Raw genomic sequence first — 17,311 nt, forward strand, 5'->3', positions numbered from 1 at the left:
TCCTAGCAGCGGAGGGCAATATACCCCTACCTGCCTACCTACTATATTTTCATTAAACAGTGTTGAACCACGACTGGGACTGCCAAGTGGTTCTTTATTGCAGTACACCTGCAGATATAATACCATTTCAAAAGCTCCGTCAGGTGTTAATGACTCACAGTTACTGCGGTCCAGTTGGTTGATTAGTAAAGCTGCTGAAATGTAGCATTTGAAATATTATTATCAAATAAATGTGGATTTCTTGGTATTAGCACCATAACAACCAACGTCTAGCACATTACTGTAGTCTCCCTGATCTCAGCTCAGTTGTATTGCTAGTGATGGAAAGAGGTTGTGTAGCCTGTTCCTCCCTGCTGAAAATGATTTTTTACCATGTCCCTCTTTGCAATGCAGTCTCATAACAGACACAACAACACATACAATTGGGTGGCACAGCAGCACTAGTGGACCTGTTGGCAGACCTCCCAGCAACAGTATCACTTGTCCCCTAATTATACTATACAAAATTAGAGCGGTATTGATTTCCTGATGTTCCAATGCTACATGTAGCATCTTTAAATAGCGGGCCACTCTGGTACTCCAAAACAGTTTGCTCATCGTATCCATGACAGGCAAGTGTGGCTCCTAATAGTCTGCATCACCCAGTGCACCACAAATCACTGATTACTATGCATAAACAGGCCCTCTGTGGCAACACGAGTGACTTCATGTGATTGTATTTACTTTCGCGTGTGCAGAGATAAACACACACGCGCGGGAGTGCATGGATTCATACGTGTTGTGAGCGGACGGATGTTTACGAGCAGAGAGATGAGAGCGCGCTATCAGAAGACAACAGACGCAGGCGGGAAGGAAGCCGCTGTAATTAGTTTGCTCTGGGAAAACAAAAGAGTCATTGACTTTGTAATGCTATCATCAAGCGTATCAGAATACAGTAGTGGTGATAACATCGCAGCAGAGCAGATCACACCCGGTGCATGCTGATATGCGATGTGATGGCATCAGTCCACCAGGCAGGGTTGATATGTGCTCCACTAATGACAGGAAGAAACTGACCAAGAGTGTGAGTGACATATCTTTGGTTTTTGGGACGGACAAAACCAGACACCTTGGAGAAACTTGGATGGAGGTTTTTCACTATTTGCCATTTTATAGATTTAATCGATTAATCTAGAATATAATCAGCAGATTATTGGGTATGTAAATAAATTTCTATTTCTATGTTGCATTACTGACTTAATTATGTAAACACGTACAGACTGGTGCTTTGTTCTGCTCCTGATATGCACACTGCACCCTAAAAACAGCCATGGAATTCCATTAATATAATGAAATCGGACTTTAAAAGCCAACATTTGCAAGCCTTCATAAAACCCCCCCCGCCCCCCCCCCCTCAAAGAATTCTTTTTACAGACCAAATCTATGTCACTCAAACCATCAGTGGTCAAGATGACGGCTTAATATCTAGTATTCAATTAAAGGCCAGCCTCAGTTGGACCTTGCCCTTGTGTGTGCACGTGTATATGTACGAGAAACACAACATGGAGTCCATCATTTTGAATCCCGGGTTAATAAAGTGAATGAGTTACAACTGTTGCTGCTGCAGGGGCAAATGGGAAGTGAAGAAAAAAAGGAACAAAAGTTCAGTTTTCGTTGGAACCATTTTAGAGAATTGTTGAATCAACTGTCTGGTCAACGTGACTCTGATCGACCGGAGCTTCACAGAAGCCAACGGAAGATGAAGTTGCGAGTACCAGAAACCAGAAGCGAGTCTGCTCACGCACGATCTTTACAGTGCCTGCACTACCTGGGGCCGTGGCTGACATTCATATATCAGTGTTGGCGGTCCCAGTGGCCCCGGGGCCTTGTAGCAAGCGTCTGCCTTTATTTACAGCTGACAGGGCCTGTTCTGTGCGCTGTACTGTAGCATACGCCAGCAAATGTCCTGATCATCACTCCCTCCAGTATTGATGTAAAGGTCAGAAGGGGATAGTGATGACTTTGAGTTTCAGTTGCTCCTCTATGTTTACATCCAGAGAAACCAGTGGCCGGTTGCACAAGACACCTTAAATCTCCTATTAAGTCTGACACTTAAGGCTTACATTCTCCTTACTTAACAGTGTTGCACAGAAGGGTTTCCTTAGTAAAGGATAAAACCTTGAGGCATTTACTGCATTGAAAGAGATTTTACAGCAGTAAAATTCTACAATTTCCAATGGAGACCGTCTGTTTGCTTGCACTTGTGATAACTGTATAAAGGGCCTGTAATAGTAATAACTGTTGGCCTTTAGATAGTCAAATAAATTGGCAGAAGAAAAGAAGACTGGAAAACCAAATTGGTTAGGGGAGGAGAAGGATATTTGTTGGTTATTTTATTTCCTTTTCTCATCATCAATTACTCATCGTTCAGCGTATCCATTGGGTTCTAGTGGTTGCGGAACACTGTTTTTGGGATGCGATCATTTTCTAAATATTTCGCCCTAAACCGAAACAATAGAGTCACTGTTTTTTCGCTAAATTGGTTGTTAAGGTCTTTTGTGCAAAGGTTTAACTAGCTTTTAAGGGATTCCTTAAGTATAAAATCCAGATAAGGAGAAAACTTGAGGTGTTCTGCGCAACCGGCCACTGATTATTTATCAGGTCCCAGCCATATGAATGCTGAATCCTTACTTTAAGAACATATCTTTCAAAGAATCAGACACATTGCTTGTAAGTATTGATATCACATGACATATTTAGTGATTTAGTCATGACAGCCGGAGCAGCAGACAGAAAGAAAATACAGACTTCATAATCACACAATCTTACATTCCTTCAAACAACGTGTCTCAGTGCTTAGAATCCGCATCACCTAGTGAGAGAACAACAGCTACCCTGATTCATCCATATATGGTGGGTGCAGCTGGACGGCAGACTAATACAGACTTCACGTGGTTTTTACCGGCTCAGACGGATAAAAGTGTAGGAATCTCAGAGAGGCCCTTCCACACGCTTCAGCATGGGACCAGACACCTGAACTTCATCCTTCTGTAATTGTTTGCAGAACTGCATTTGTGCAATCTCAAAATCTTAATTTTGGGTATTTTTGAGATTGGGATAAAGAGAAAAGTAGCATAGTTTTCAAGTGTTGTGCTTCTCTATCCGTGCATCTTTTCTTCAGCATATGTACCATAGGGATATTTCTTGCAACTGAAGATTGGATGAATGTTGATCTTTTCTTTGGCCTCTAAATGGGTCTCCCCCAATCAATTCCCAGCAAAGTGACCGGCATACCACAGAGAAAACATAGAGTGAAAGACAGTCAATGTGAGTTAAGGCTTTTCAAAATGGGGAGCTTATACTCTCATCGAGTCACGAGGGGCGTCTGGGAAGCCACTGAACTAGAACAAGGAGTCAAGAAAGCCATCGGGGGGCCCCTCCGCAGTTCCAACCAGCCGAGAGGCCTCATTAGGGGGCAAGCAGAGGTGAGCTGAGGCGGGACGTTGTTGAATTACCCGCAGCAAAGGTCAAATGTCTCAGGTGAGTCTCGACAGCTTCACGGTGCTGCCCTCCTCTGTCTTGAGCTGCCCTCCTTCACAATGAGACCGTGGATCAGCGAGAGCTTTAATGATTTCAGCAAAAGTGCTGCTCAAGTACTCAAGTGGGTTTATATGGAAATGGAGAGTGCAGGATATCAAAGCAGGACTCTCGAGCCCGGTCCACTGAGTTGAATCGCTGTATAATGAGTAAACGTGCTGCAGTTCAAGCAGGATAGTGATGAATTATTTTCTCTTCACTCACACTCTTCAAACAGGCTGGAACAAGCATCCTCAGATAACCAAGGAAGAAGACGGGCTTGCTCAGCAACCTTTGCATTCTTTGTTTGCACTTTGTCAAACAATAAGGGCAGTAAGCTTGCATTGTCAGTTTTTAATTAATTAATTGTTGGTGCTTTTTGACACAAAACTTGTAAGAAAACACATTTTTGCAGTAGAAGTTTAGGTTTTTTGTTCCTCTCAACTTGGGAAAGCTGCAGTTTTCCCACAGTTTTATGCCCTTTTAACCCTCTGACTGAGCAATAATCACTCTGATCTTAGTTGATCTATTTCAGCCTAACTGATGGGAGAAAGCGTGTTTGCCACTGTGCATAAATCATCTCATTGGCTCCAATAAATAAGCCTGCCATTGGTCCAACCACACTCAAAATTCCTCAAGCACTCCTCCTGCCCACACAAGAGCCACTGCCGCGCTGATGGCAGTTTGCCTGAGAAAGTAAATTCTTCACTTTCCAAACGGGGGCCAAATAAGGACTGAAGCTCAAACAGCCCCTTTGGAGGGATTTATACATCGGCTGGGTTTCTGTTTAACTTGGAAAGCTAATAAATCCGCCGAGCGCCGTGATGGGGAAGAGCCTGTTCCTTTCTCGCTTTGACATTTTGACATAATGTCAAGTGTGTAACGTGCCATGTTCGACTGGGTGGCAGTGTGTCTCTGGCAAGGGAGCGCTGGCAGTGTCGAGTGATGCCGTCAGTGGCTGAATAATATCTGATGTGGAATTTAAAAAGACAGTTCAATCAAGTTGTAGTAAAAAATAATGGCAAGATAAATGACTCATACAGAATGCTGCCAAAAAAAGAATAATGCGTGGGAAAGTTTTACCACTAAAATGCTGTCTATCATTTATAAGGAGAGTCACTGTTTCAATATTTCTTAATACAGAGAATCCACTCTGTAAACACATGTTAATACTTTATCAACTATTTGGTGGATATCTAAATTTGGAGCAAAACACTGTGAAACATGTTTTTCTGTCTGGGCTGGCCCATGAAGTGCAAATAGCTATTGCACCCAAACAGGATGGAAAAGGGCTGGTTTGTACGCACATGAAGTCTAAATAATTGTTTCTGTAAAGTAGAACACATTGCCTGCCAGCTGTTTCCACTGGTGTCCATCAACACCCGGTAGTGCAACACAAACAAGGTCTTCTCACAGCCTGAAAACCATCCTGCGATGGTCGGACAAATGAGGAAGAAGTAAAAAAACAACCTTTGAAATCTATCAAGCAGCAAATTCCCAGTCATTTCGTGAAGAATCCACCATCTAAATCCAAAATCACAACCACATGGTTAACACACCATAAATAAGCATAAAAAAATTGGTCGACAGGCACAGTTTGCTTGTACCCTAAATGGTTCAGGCAAAATATACCACAACATACAGGAGAGTATTTATAATGAGATTCATCATAGTGGATTGCTTCTTATTTCAACTATTTTGATTGCCAGTGAGCTCATATTTGCGTCCAACAAATGCACTGACATTATTTCACCTCGAAACCGACATGCCAATGTGGTTTGCAGCCCGAGGGAACTTCATCAAGTGGACGTGAAAGAGGCCAAAGACCATGGATCACTGAGGAAGCAGCTATTTGGTCATGGTCAAGCCACAGTGAGTGGTGAGCGGGCTCTGGCTTGGCTGCTTCAGCCCTTGTACAGTTTCAACAAAATAACTGCGAGCTACAGACGACAAAATACCCCATTTAACAGGGAAATGATGGATATCAGATGTGCACTTGTGGCTCACTTTGGACACAGGTTGAAAACCTCCAAATGTGAAAGTGAGTTGCATGACCGCATATCATAAATGTTAGGTAATTTCAATCGCTGGGTGAACATTTGGCAACCAACATTCACCTGAGTCGGTTTCGACTCGTGGGAAACAGTTTGCAATAAAAACATGTGCAATTTAGTAACACTTCAAAGGCCAGGCTTACTATGGAAGTTGAAAACAAGCATGTTTTCATCATTACTGAGATGGAGCCGATGTGGGACGGTGCTGATGGGTCTGTTCCGGACAGCTTTCGGCTATCAGTTCCTGGTTAATTAGGGGTGGCTACAGGATGCTTTCTCTCATTCCACCACTAATAGCACAGTGAAGCGAGAACGGAGAAACAACGCCAAGCCAAAATCAATGGTATACACGCAGAAAAGTGCAAAACAAAATATAGCCTTACTAGAACACAAGATGATCCAAAGGATTTGTGAACTCTTTAGCTGCAATTACTTCCATGAAAGACTCCATGTGTGTCTGCACTTTCCTTACAAGTGTTAATCTAAAACACTGTTTGTGTTACCTTGCATTGAAGTCTTAAATTGTACTTTTTAGTTTTTCCTTGCCAGCCTGTCACTTATTGACAGAAATAAGTTAGTGGGTAGGACGAGCCTTGGCCTCTCGTGTGGTTGCATGTTAAATGCCATCCTCCCTGGTCACTACTGCTTTTATAACACTTCCTGGCACATACTTTGGCGCTGACGCAGGATCTTGCAGTTTTCACAGTTTGCCAGCCTCACTTTGTGTTTGTGTGCACTTCTCTTGAAGCCTACAGTAGAAGATCTTAAAATTCAAATCGGGAAAAGCAAATGTGATGCGTGACATAGCAAAACAAATATCTGCACAAACATGTGAGAGGAATTTCTATTTGGCAATCAAAGTTCAAAAGGTATCTACTTTGAACCTTTTAAGATGATTTCCTGCAACTTACGCTATGTTTTTCTCAAGATTTCTCTAAAGGCTGCCAGCACTCCACTTCTCTGATGTGTCAAAGATGAACTTCCCTGAGGTATTTTATTAAGGAATGGGAGAGACAAATAGTTCAAGAATGATAGATCTACAGGGAAAGCAGTCATTTTATAAGCATCACTCTTAGAGAACATCGCCCTGTTATGAGACACGAGGGAGACATGAGTTAGGGCTCTTTAGGCAGTTTAAGAGGCTTTCTGGGCAAGGTGGAGAAAGTGGTAGAGCACTTTCCCTCGAGACTTATGACTAATTTGAAAAATGCAACGCCAGGGCATGAGCCTCAGGCTCAAGGTTATGTAACGTCTTCAAATGAAATTCAAAAAGTCTTCAAGAAAAAGGAGGTTTAATTTTGGCACCGTAATAAAACTGCATTCCTTCCCGTTGTTTTGACTCGTAAGTGGGAGACAGGACATACAAGCCTCACGACCTCTTGACCATTCATGTTTAACTGCCGTCCGTGTGTTAGCTCAAGGTCAAAGGTGAGTGATTGCCATCATCAGTCTGCATCTTCTCTCAAAAGGTGTCAGAAAGAAGTGTGAGAAAACACGAAAGGAAGGCGAAGAAAGGAAAATAAGAAAGGAATCAAAGAAAAATACATTCCCTGCAAATATTCTACTCAACCAATTGCTCCAATGCCAAAGCAGATATGCCGAGAGGGAAACACGTGTTTGCCTGCAGTGTTGACCAGTTGCTCCGTGTCTCTCTCCCGACTATTTCCGCCACAAATCACGGGTCATGAAAGGCTGCCGAGCCTCAAACAGCAACTCAAATGAACTCTGTCTGTCCCGTTCCCATGGGAGAAACTTTCCCATGGCGGACTCGCCGACATCCAAAAACATGCAGAGTAAAGCACATCCCCAAAGAAAATCCCTTTTTGTTGCAGCTACACAACTCCAGCAGTTTTTGTATGCACTAAAAACAACTCAAAATCCAGCTTGAGGTACTTTTTCTGAAGACCCATTTTAAGCTTTGAAAGAATGCAAAGAACTACAAATTCAGAAAATGTATTCAATATGCAAACCATGTGAACTACAGATGGAATACACTGCAAAAACAAGACAACCTCCATGCATCTGAACATCTACTCTTCCAGAAGTCTTACCTGCACATCGGTGCCACTTTTTCTCACGCTCTCTCCCCCTCTGCCTTGTTTCTACCTCTGCTTTCTCCCTGCCTTCAGACCCCCCTCCAGGAGAGAAAGAGGGCAAGAGAGGGAGTACCAAAAACAGACACTTTCCTCCTCCTCCTCCACCTCCGCCCTTCTCGCTCAAAACAACAGCAGTAATCCCAAACGCGTGCCAGAGAGCTACTGCACTCGATTCTGTGTATATGCGTGCGCGCAAGTGGATGTCTGTGCAGCCTCTGGACTGGACCAGGATACACTCTTTGTACTGCTGGCTTTGGTTCCTCCCGTCAACTGCCAAGAAATTTTTAAACACGCTATATAAGGCCAAGAAAGTGGCTTGGGGCTCCTTATGATTCTGGTACCCAAAACGAGAGAGCAAAAGCCGTCCGGGGGCAGACAGTAACTGTATCCCTCTGTATCCCTCCCTCTGCTAACCCACTCTCTCTCTCTCTCTCTCTCTCTCTCTCTCTCTCTCTCTCTCTCTCTCTCTCTCTCTCTCTCTCTCTCTCGCTCTCTCTCTCGCTCTCTCTCTCTCTCTCTCGTCTCTCTCTCTCTCTCTCTCTCTCTCTCTCTCTCTCTCTCTCTCTCTCTCTCTCTCTCTCTCTCTCTCTCTCTCTCTCTCTCTCTCTTTCCTCCCTCCTTTTCCTCGTAGCCCTCTCTGTAGCTGTTGACGCATGCTTGACAGAGGGAGTGAGCGGGAGAATGGGACTGAGAGAGAACAAATATTTTTTCTGTTCTTGTGTATGCAAAAACATGGCTCTCAATTCCAATTCATCTATTTTATTTTAGGGAGTATGTCTATTTTTATTTTAATTATGTATTTACTATGATTGTATTTGTATATACTGTATATTTTGCCAGGTATACTGATAACCTTAAACACAATCCTTCCAGATGAATAAGGGAACATAGAAAGTGCTTAAAAGTAAGCATGATATATGATTCTATAATCTATAATACTCTTAAATGGCTTTTTACCCTCGCTCCTTATCCGATATTCATGAAAGGAAGGGTGTAGCATGAGCCAAGGAAGAACGCATTAAGTTCTGGAGCAGATTCAAATTACGGGACGGATACATCGTCACCATTGTGCGATAGGGCATTTGTGCGTTCCCCACTGGGAACATTTTTGCTATGGCCCCCTCAATTTGGAACAACAACTCGGAAATAGCTATCAACGTGATGTTAAAATGCAATACAAAAACAACACATCTTCTTTGTGGCGTCCATGTTGTTTCCACATTACGACTAAAATCTCATGAACACACCGAAGTCAGAAGAACGACTTCCCATCTCGGGAAATCAGACCATCCGAGGAGCACGTGGTGGAGTACGCAGTCTCAGAGGCTAGTTTTCCAAAGCATTTGTCGTCAAATGATTTGTGAAATGAGAACAGTTGGAGAAAGGTTGCACAGCTGTACTTGAACCTGTAGCTACTATCTGTAAGGAAGCACATGTATGCGCATTCACTCCAGAGCAGAAATCGCAGTTCAACAGACCACAAGATCCCTCCATTCTAAAATACCTGTGTCCTGTTGGGTTTTTAGCACCCGGGGTGAACTTAGCTCTTGACCTCCAGACAAGAACTGAAGTAAATTAGGCCATCAGTCATCTGCTAGCACCCGGTTATTAGGCCGCCCGTACAGTTTGTCTGCCAGTTCTATCTCCCGACTACCGCGCTGCAAATATACCGCTGAAGGGCGTCGCTATGGAGACGTGCTGTGATGGCTCTTTGATGTGACGCGTTTGCGCCGTGGAAACAGACTTGCCTCTGTGAAGGTCTGCTGAGGAATGAGTGGGCTTGGCTCTCGTGAATGTGTGTGTGTGTTTGTGCGCACACGTGTGTGTGTCTCGTCTTTTTCTCTCTCCCTCGCCCTCTCTCGTTCTTGTTCTACCTTTTTCACTTTCATGCTTGGATGGTTACTCTCTTTTCCATGCCAACATTCTTGAACGCTCCTCATCCCTGCTTCTATGCACGTCTTACTGTGTTTTTGGTCTTGCTCCGTGAACTTTCTCCCTTTGGTAGATAAAGCTAATAAACAAGGAGAACCTTAGAATGAAAAAAAGCCTGTAAAACACCACTGAAAAGGAGTCATGGAAGCCTGTGGAGGGGCAAATAGCAAAAAGGGACTTTGGTAGCCTTTTGATGGCATTTTCTTTTTTTTCTTTTATGTATGGTTTCACTTTTTACTCTCGGTTTCCATCAGGCCAAGTGCCTTAAATTGCTGAATCCAGCAGGGGGCGACTCCTCTGGTTGCAAAATGACCATATTTCTTGTTGATTTACCACCTCAGTAAAGGTTTTCCTGACACGTTTATGGTCTTAATTGCTAGATTAAAGTCTTCTTCAATACAGCATGATGTTCATTTAGTAAATTATGGTCCCCTTTAAAGAAGAATAGATAAGATAAAGCAGTGTATGTTTTAGGACGGGGCTACCCTTGAAAGGTAGCTACCAAACAGTGACATCTGGTTTGTGTGTTTTATAACTTTAACTGTTTCACAGTGTGTTTTCACTTTATGAAAGTTCATTGTAATACTTTGGTTGCATAAAAATGTCTCGTTCAGCATGAAGATATAGATTTGCTCCCCCCTCTCGTGTTGCTTTTGGTTACAAAAATCCTAAATGGCGATGGGCAAAAAAACAAGATGGCGACGGTCACAATGCCAAAAAGTTAAAAAATGAATAACGACAATAAACAATAGTTGGACCAAGTGATTCCATTAGCCACCCCAGCCAAAAAACTGTATTTTACTATTTATTTATCTTCTCTTTGTCAAGTCATGTCCCCTAATGTATTAAGCTATGTCTTGTCTAGTGTCACCTGTCATGTCTCGCTTCACTTAATATTTTACATTGTTTAAATAGGCAAACTCGAGGCTTCAAAACCATAGTCAACAAACCACAGTGATAATGTGCACTTCTTATATACAGTTTATGGTTTATACATTCACAGTAAAGTGGTAAAATTGGGTTGCCCTCGTGCCTCCTGAATATTAAAGAGCTTCTGGGTTGCACTTTATAGACCATGTCATTTACCAGAGGTCTAATTAAAGGGCCTCTCACAGTTTTTACACTTCCACACATGTTAGGATGTGGATTAAAATGTTAGGATGCCAGGATTAAAAAGGCAGAATCCAGAACATTTGACCTCAAAGGAGGCCCATCTCAGCTCAAGTCCGACGAGTTTGGAATGTGTACGAATTGACTAAGAGACAAATAAATGAGCTTTCAAGTCAATTTGTGACATTAAAAGTCTGCTGTTAAAGGTGCAGACTTAACTTCTTTTAAAATGCTTAACTGTTTCTTGCACATCAGCGCTTGTGTGATGTAAACTGCGAGTGAGCTCAGCTTGACAGAAAGGGATTTTGGGCTAGTAGAGATGAAACGGGACCGTCTGAGTCTCCTCGCTGCAATAATATCCCCTGGATTTACTTTTGCATGACAAAGGAACTATTGAATCCCCTAAAAATAGAAAGTCAGCATGTGACTGGGTTGCCAAATCAGCTTCAAAACCTTAAAAGCTTTAATACAAGGATGTACTTTCATAGATTGTTTGGAAAGAAACCTGTTAATTGATTAAGCCTCTGATTGATGAAGTACATTTTTCCATTTATGTCATCATAAACTGTTGTTAGTTAGTGTTTAAAGATACTTATTATTTTCTCATCACACTGTTGCAAAGGAAATGGCCTCTTGCTTGGAAAACAATTTTGCAACATTTTTAGGGATTTTCCAACCGCCTTCCCTTCCCACTCAAGAATGGGAAGATTACTATGAACAATGCATAAGAGATGTAAGAGCACTACTCAGAGAAGAAACTGCTCTCCACCTGACAGACTGAAGTACATACGTGTCAACAGGAATACGCTCCTTTGGTTTGTTAACGTGTCTCATACCCTCTGTTATTTTATTCTTGGACTGCGCCCGTGACTCACTTCCTCGTCCTACTGTTTCACCCCTTGTGATCTGTGAACATCTACAACCACAGGAAGTGGAAAAGCAAGATTACGAGAGCACTTTGTTCGGCTCAAACTGACAACAGCGATAAGTAAACAAGTCGTGAGATTTTTTTATTTTATTTACTCACTCAACAAAATCCTGTTGTGGATGCAGATAGAACTGGTCCCTTGGCCCGAGAAGAACCTGGGTTAAATGTCAACAATTCCATGCCTGGTCCAGGTTCTGCCCGCTGACCTTTAGTGTTATTATTAGAGAAGAATATAACTGGCTTTGTATAGCTTCTTCCTGTTGCATGAATGCTTTAGAAATGCTTTTTAAAATTAAAATGTACACTTACGTCTGGGAGTTCTGGGTATCAAGTCATCTCCTCACTGCTCTCTATAGTTAGCTGGTTTCCGGTGCACAACCTAAGTAAGCTAAATTGTATTTCCTGGGACATTTTCAATGCTTCAATCCCGAAACCTAAACCTTTAGGGTAAGACGAAACAGAAATACCTGAACTAAAATGTCAAATTTCCCCTAGCTTGCATTTATCATGCATTGCAGAAGTACTCTAAAGTTTTCCAAACCCATTTGTCTTGCAGCTGAGGTAGAAACACATGTCATGTCAGACAGCACCACATTGTACTTAAAAACACAAAACATGTAAACAGAATCTCCGTGTAAAATGCAACCAAGTAAGACATAAGCACCCCCAAGCATAGTTGTTTACATATTCAAAACTTCTTCTCTCACTCGTCTTGTCCAACCCCATCATTTCTCTCCGGCCCTGCCTTCCTTTGCCAAACCTCGCCTGTGTCTTCCAACCCGCCAGCCCATAGAACAGCACAGACCACTGAAGGGGCATTCCAGGAGGCTCCTCCAAGACATGGCGGGCATAAATCACAAGGAATAACGAGGACTTGTTTCCATGCAAGGCTGAGAGAGAACAGTGAGCTTAGAGGCGCTATGCTATCCATTCAACACAAGCAAACATGCATACTTGCACACACTCGTACCGCGGGGAAATATTGGGTGGATCCGTTTGCATATTGCGATGCCAAAATCAAACCCTGAATCCGGACAGTGGAGCGTGTTGATCTACATGAATGAATCGACCCTGAAAACAGTAGTAGTATTCATGAGATACAAGTTCCTGATTGGTTTCTGCCAACGCAAAGTCTTGTTCAATCACATAAAGACGCCAAGGCACCCTCTTTTAAATGAATCGCACAATTTACGGTAAACCTAAAAACAAACGGACTGCGTTTCAGAATTAGCCTTTGCCAGATCGTGTCCCCAAAGCCATTACGATAAAGGCATTAAAAGTGTTTAAAAGAGAGTACCTTGGAGTTTTCATGTGGTTTTTGTGTCTACGTGCATCCTTATCCAAAGAATACCTCAAACTAGTTTGAGTTCAGGAAGCGCTCCCAGACAAAAAAAAATTCCAGTCTTGTCCGTCTAATTTATTACACAAAATTTTCCCAGCATGACTTTAAAACACGCCAGAGAATCCACAGCTTGAGTCAGGTATTAGGACCCAACACACCACACGGTCTAATAGAGCAACCATCTCCAAGCCACAGCTCGGGTAACCAGCCAGATTTTGGGCGCATCCAGTGCTAAGCTAGAACGTCCTCGGGGTTTAAATAACAGACGTCCACACAGACTTGGTTGCGGTCGGACGGAAAGGAAAACAGAAATGAATGGTAGCCAGAGACGATTAGCCGTTACTTCATCAAGGCATATTAGTGGACACATCTGTCTTTTGAATTTTCTACAAAGACATTTTCATAAGCTTTAAAAATGTGGTTACAGATCTTCAGAGAAAGGGAAACATATTACTAATCGCTCCACTGACAACAAGATTACAGGGACGGAGGAGAAATGTTTTATCGACTTTAAAGGTGCAATAAGTCAGATTTGTTTGCTTCCCAAGTGAAATGAACATCACTGCTTCAGAAACTCGCTTTCCACTTCTTCCCTTTGGAGCAAGAAGCCGTGAGACATTTATGGCCTCAAAGCAATTGAGAAAATAAAAAAGTAGCTGTATTATTACAATATTTAGCAGGGTGATATACAGGGTTTCATACTCGATGCCAGAAACCTTTTATATGTTGTTGCAATTTCTCTGGCCAAAGAAACCAAAGAAACTTTCTTCATGCAAGCAACAGTTAAGTTATTTGTTCACATTTCATATGTTAATTGTATGAAATGGTTTTTTTATACATGCTATTTCAGACACTACCACACTTTTATGAACTAAATCTGTTTTTTTCTAGTAAATTTTATCAGAATTGTGTCAATTAGAGATTTGAATAAATATTCAGGAATCAATCTTGAACAATTCATGTTAAAACTAAAAAATATTCCCAGAAACAACACATGGCCATAGATTAAATTAATGTAATTCAATTTTCCAAACCGTAATTAAATAAAAATATTTGAAGAAGTCAAAAAAGTAATTCATTAAGTGATCGTGGGCACAGTACAGTGCGGACGCTTTGTATAGACAAATGAGACATACAGTGTCTTACATCATATGTTAAGAACATTAACGTTCATCACACACATTAAAATCACAATAGGCTCCATTAAAATGCCATAAAAACGCAGAGATGCTGCGTAAAACCATTAAAGCATTCAAACAACATGTCCCGGTTACTATACGGCATAAAAAGGGATGTTGCGGCAGCTTGAAATAATAAACACATAAAATGAACCCAACGCAGCGCTGCAGTCGTCTTCACGTCTGGTGAACTGCAAACCGCTGGCGACGACCTCATTGTGCTTCATGACGAATTTACTGTTCAAGGTCAACGCGGAGTCAGCTGAAGAAAAGCAGCGGCGTCTGCCTAAATCCACACTCGCATTTGCACAAAGACTTTACTTTTCCGTACTCTTACCGGTCTGAAAACAATGAGCGTGCCACTGCCATACTGTGTCCTGTTTATTTTTATTCGAGGGTCATTTCACTGATGGAGCCAATACAAATGTTTGGTCCCTACTAAACCAATTTAGGGATTAGCACATTAGCAAATACGGATTAGGGAAATCGTGCCAAAGCTGTAATTATTTAACCAATTTAACCAAATTCAAAACATTTCAATCCTCAAACACTATCAGTTCTTCTCAGAGACACACACACACATTTCCTTTCTAATGTCTGTCACAACCAGAATGACTCATGAGTCGGGCTGTCCTGATTATTCCCCCAATCGCTACCACAAATGGCTTTGCCTGGTTTTAGAGGCATTTGGGAGATTTTTCCTCGTATGTTTCGGGAACACACAGCTTTTGTTCCTACAGTAATATTTGGGTAGCGCCATGGTTTTTGGGGGAACGGGAGAGGAGGTAAGAATCAGGCCAGACTGGGGAGGAGAGGAAAAGAGAACGTTTCTCCCCACCAGTCACAACTAAAAACCACTAAGAATAGCCTTGTTAGGTTCTTCCCCTCCGCCCTTTCCCTCCCTTCTCTCCGTCATTCATTCCTCCCTTCCTTCCTTTTCATTTACTCTCCCCATGCATTCTTTCCCTCTCCACTGCACATTGGGATCTAATGTGGTGAGTGTGACTGCGAAAAGGTACAACTGTGGAATATGTCATTCGATGCGAGGAAGCACAGATGGTTTTACTTCCTCTTCGGTTTTTCAGGATTTTCTTTTCAGACATCCTGCGGTTCAGGATACGAATATATGTTCCTTTGCAAATAAATGTGTGAATGTGAATTATAAAATGTAGTAAGTAATGCAAATGCATGGGTTGGACTTACTGGGCAAAAAACAAGACCATGTTGTTTCAGGTGAGCGGATGATCCAGAAGGGACAGGAAAGAAGCTTTTTGAGTAATAAAACCATGAATTTGAAGGCTTGTCGATGCTAAAACACTTCTTACTTTGAAAATCTCAATGTCTTTACAACACAGGAGAACTGCAAGGCGTGTGGAGATGGCAACGGAAAAAGCGCAGGCTTGAGTTCAACTGATGTGCGCCTTTCACAAATGTTCGTAGGACGGAATGTGGACGAACCTTATGGCGCTCCAAGTTACATAGAAATCTAACGATAATATGCGCTTGCAAGTATCTAACCAGTCAATGCAGTGCCTTCAGGGATGCAAACATTTTAAGTTGTGGCAAAATTTGACCCAGGTTCAATGTTTTTTGCGATACCCCAGGATATCAATTCTTTGGACAATATTTGCTGATATCACAAAGTCACGATACGAGTTTGATTCAATTCAGGGGCCATCAATCAATATGAGACGATATCATATCCTCATATTAGAATAAAAATAGACCTCCCGCTGTTTGCATGTTCAGAAGAAGGTGTGCTTGGACGGAAATGGTGACAAGGACAGATGTGCCTGGGGAATTTCAAAATAAAGGCAAATCTTAAAGATGCCGACATGTATCGCTGTTTTCACTTTGCATTGATGATATTGAATCGTTGATCCTTGACTCGATAAATTGATCCATATCGAGTATTGCACCACATCTGTAATCATAGATTAATATTTCGAGAACTTTGACAAACTATAATAGAGCCGCTTCAATAAAAAGACTAAGTAAAAAATGTAACTCCAGTATGTTAAACAACAGTCTGAATATGTGGAATATTTATTGCATGGGCACACACAGATATTCAGTGTCTTACCTTCACTTCACATTTTCTATGGCAGGACAGCCGGCACACTGAAAGAGAAAAGAGACGAAGATAGGTTTGTAATTGAAACAGACAAAGAGCAGACCTGGATGAGAACATAACATGTCACTGAACAGTAAAGATACACACGCGAGCACACGATCTACACGCGAGATCAATGCACGGGGAAGAGTAAACATCCAGAATTCATTTCTATGGAAAGAAAAAGCCTTGATGTTTCTGTCTAAATAGATCAGAGAATAAAGCTGGAAGCAGCAGGTGTGGTGCTGTTCAGTAGAATATCTGTGTTTACCGCTGAATGTACTGCAAAGGAAACAAGGTCAGCTCTTCTGCTGCTGCTGCTAACATGCTGTGGTGCTGCCCCCAAGTGGCCACATAAAGCAAACATCCATCCAACATCTGTTTGTTTTATTTCACTTTTTATTGAGACCTTTAGAAAGAGGTGTTAAAGTGGTAATATGAAGCAGCGACTACTGGATGATTCCTTAAAAAGAAGCATGGATTAGATTAAATATTTATGTCCTCATGAGAAACAGAGACAGAGGTGAGAGGATGTCGGCCTCCCGTGTTTTGATGTGTGTGCAGGTACGACCGTTGACCCCCACACACACCCGCCTGCGGCCTCGCTGTGGGTGGTCGCCAGGTGGTGTGGGGAGTTTCTGATGTGTGAGCAGAAGTGACGACGGTGTGGATGCCGGAATGTTCTGGGTGGTCTTACAGGGAAGCAGACGGTTAGAAAAACGCTCTCAAGGTAAACTTGTGTGCAATAAAATGGATCACTTGGTCACTGTGTGTGTGCGTGTGTGTATGTGTGTGTGTGTGTGTGTGTGTGTGTGTGTGAATAGCTGATTGGTAATTATTTGGAGACGGTAAAAGTTAAGTGAATATTTGTCCATCTAATTATCTACTAATATCTCATCGCCTGCTATTCTAGGAGTTGTCATCGACTGCCACGTAATCGTAACCCTGGCCCAGATATGATTCCAAAACATGTTTTAATAATGCAAAACCGCTGCATATGAAT

The 17,311-nt window shown here is 42.1% G+C and overlaps 1 protein-coding gene across 1 annotated transcript in view; it reads right to left on the minus strand.

Moving 5' to 3' along the window:
* tns1a (tensin 1a) overlaps positions 1-17,311 on the minus strand; it is an 87,469-nt gene that overhangs the window by 46,289 nt on the left and 23,869 nt on the right. Inside the window, 1 exon segment of the mRNA XM_029444912.1 lies at positions 16,279-16,316. Coding sequence (XP_029300772.1) covers positions 16,279-16,316 — 38 coding nt within the window.

This window comes from Cottoperca gobio, chromosome 2 (genome assembly GCF_900634415.1).
Source record: "Cottoperca gobio chromosome 2, fCotGob3.1, whole genome shotgun sequence".
Classification (NCBI taxonomy): domain Eukaryota; kingdom Metazoa; phylum Chordata; class Actinopteri; order Perciformes; family Bovichtidae; genus Cottoperca; species Cottoperca gobio.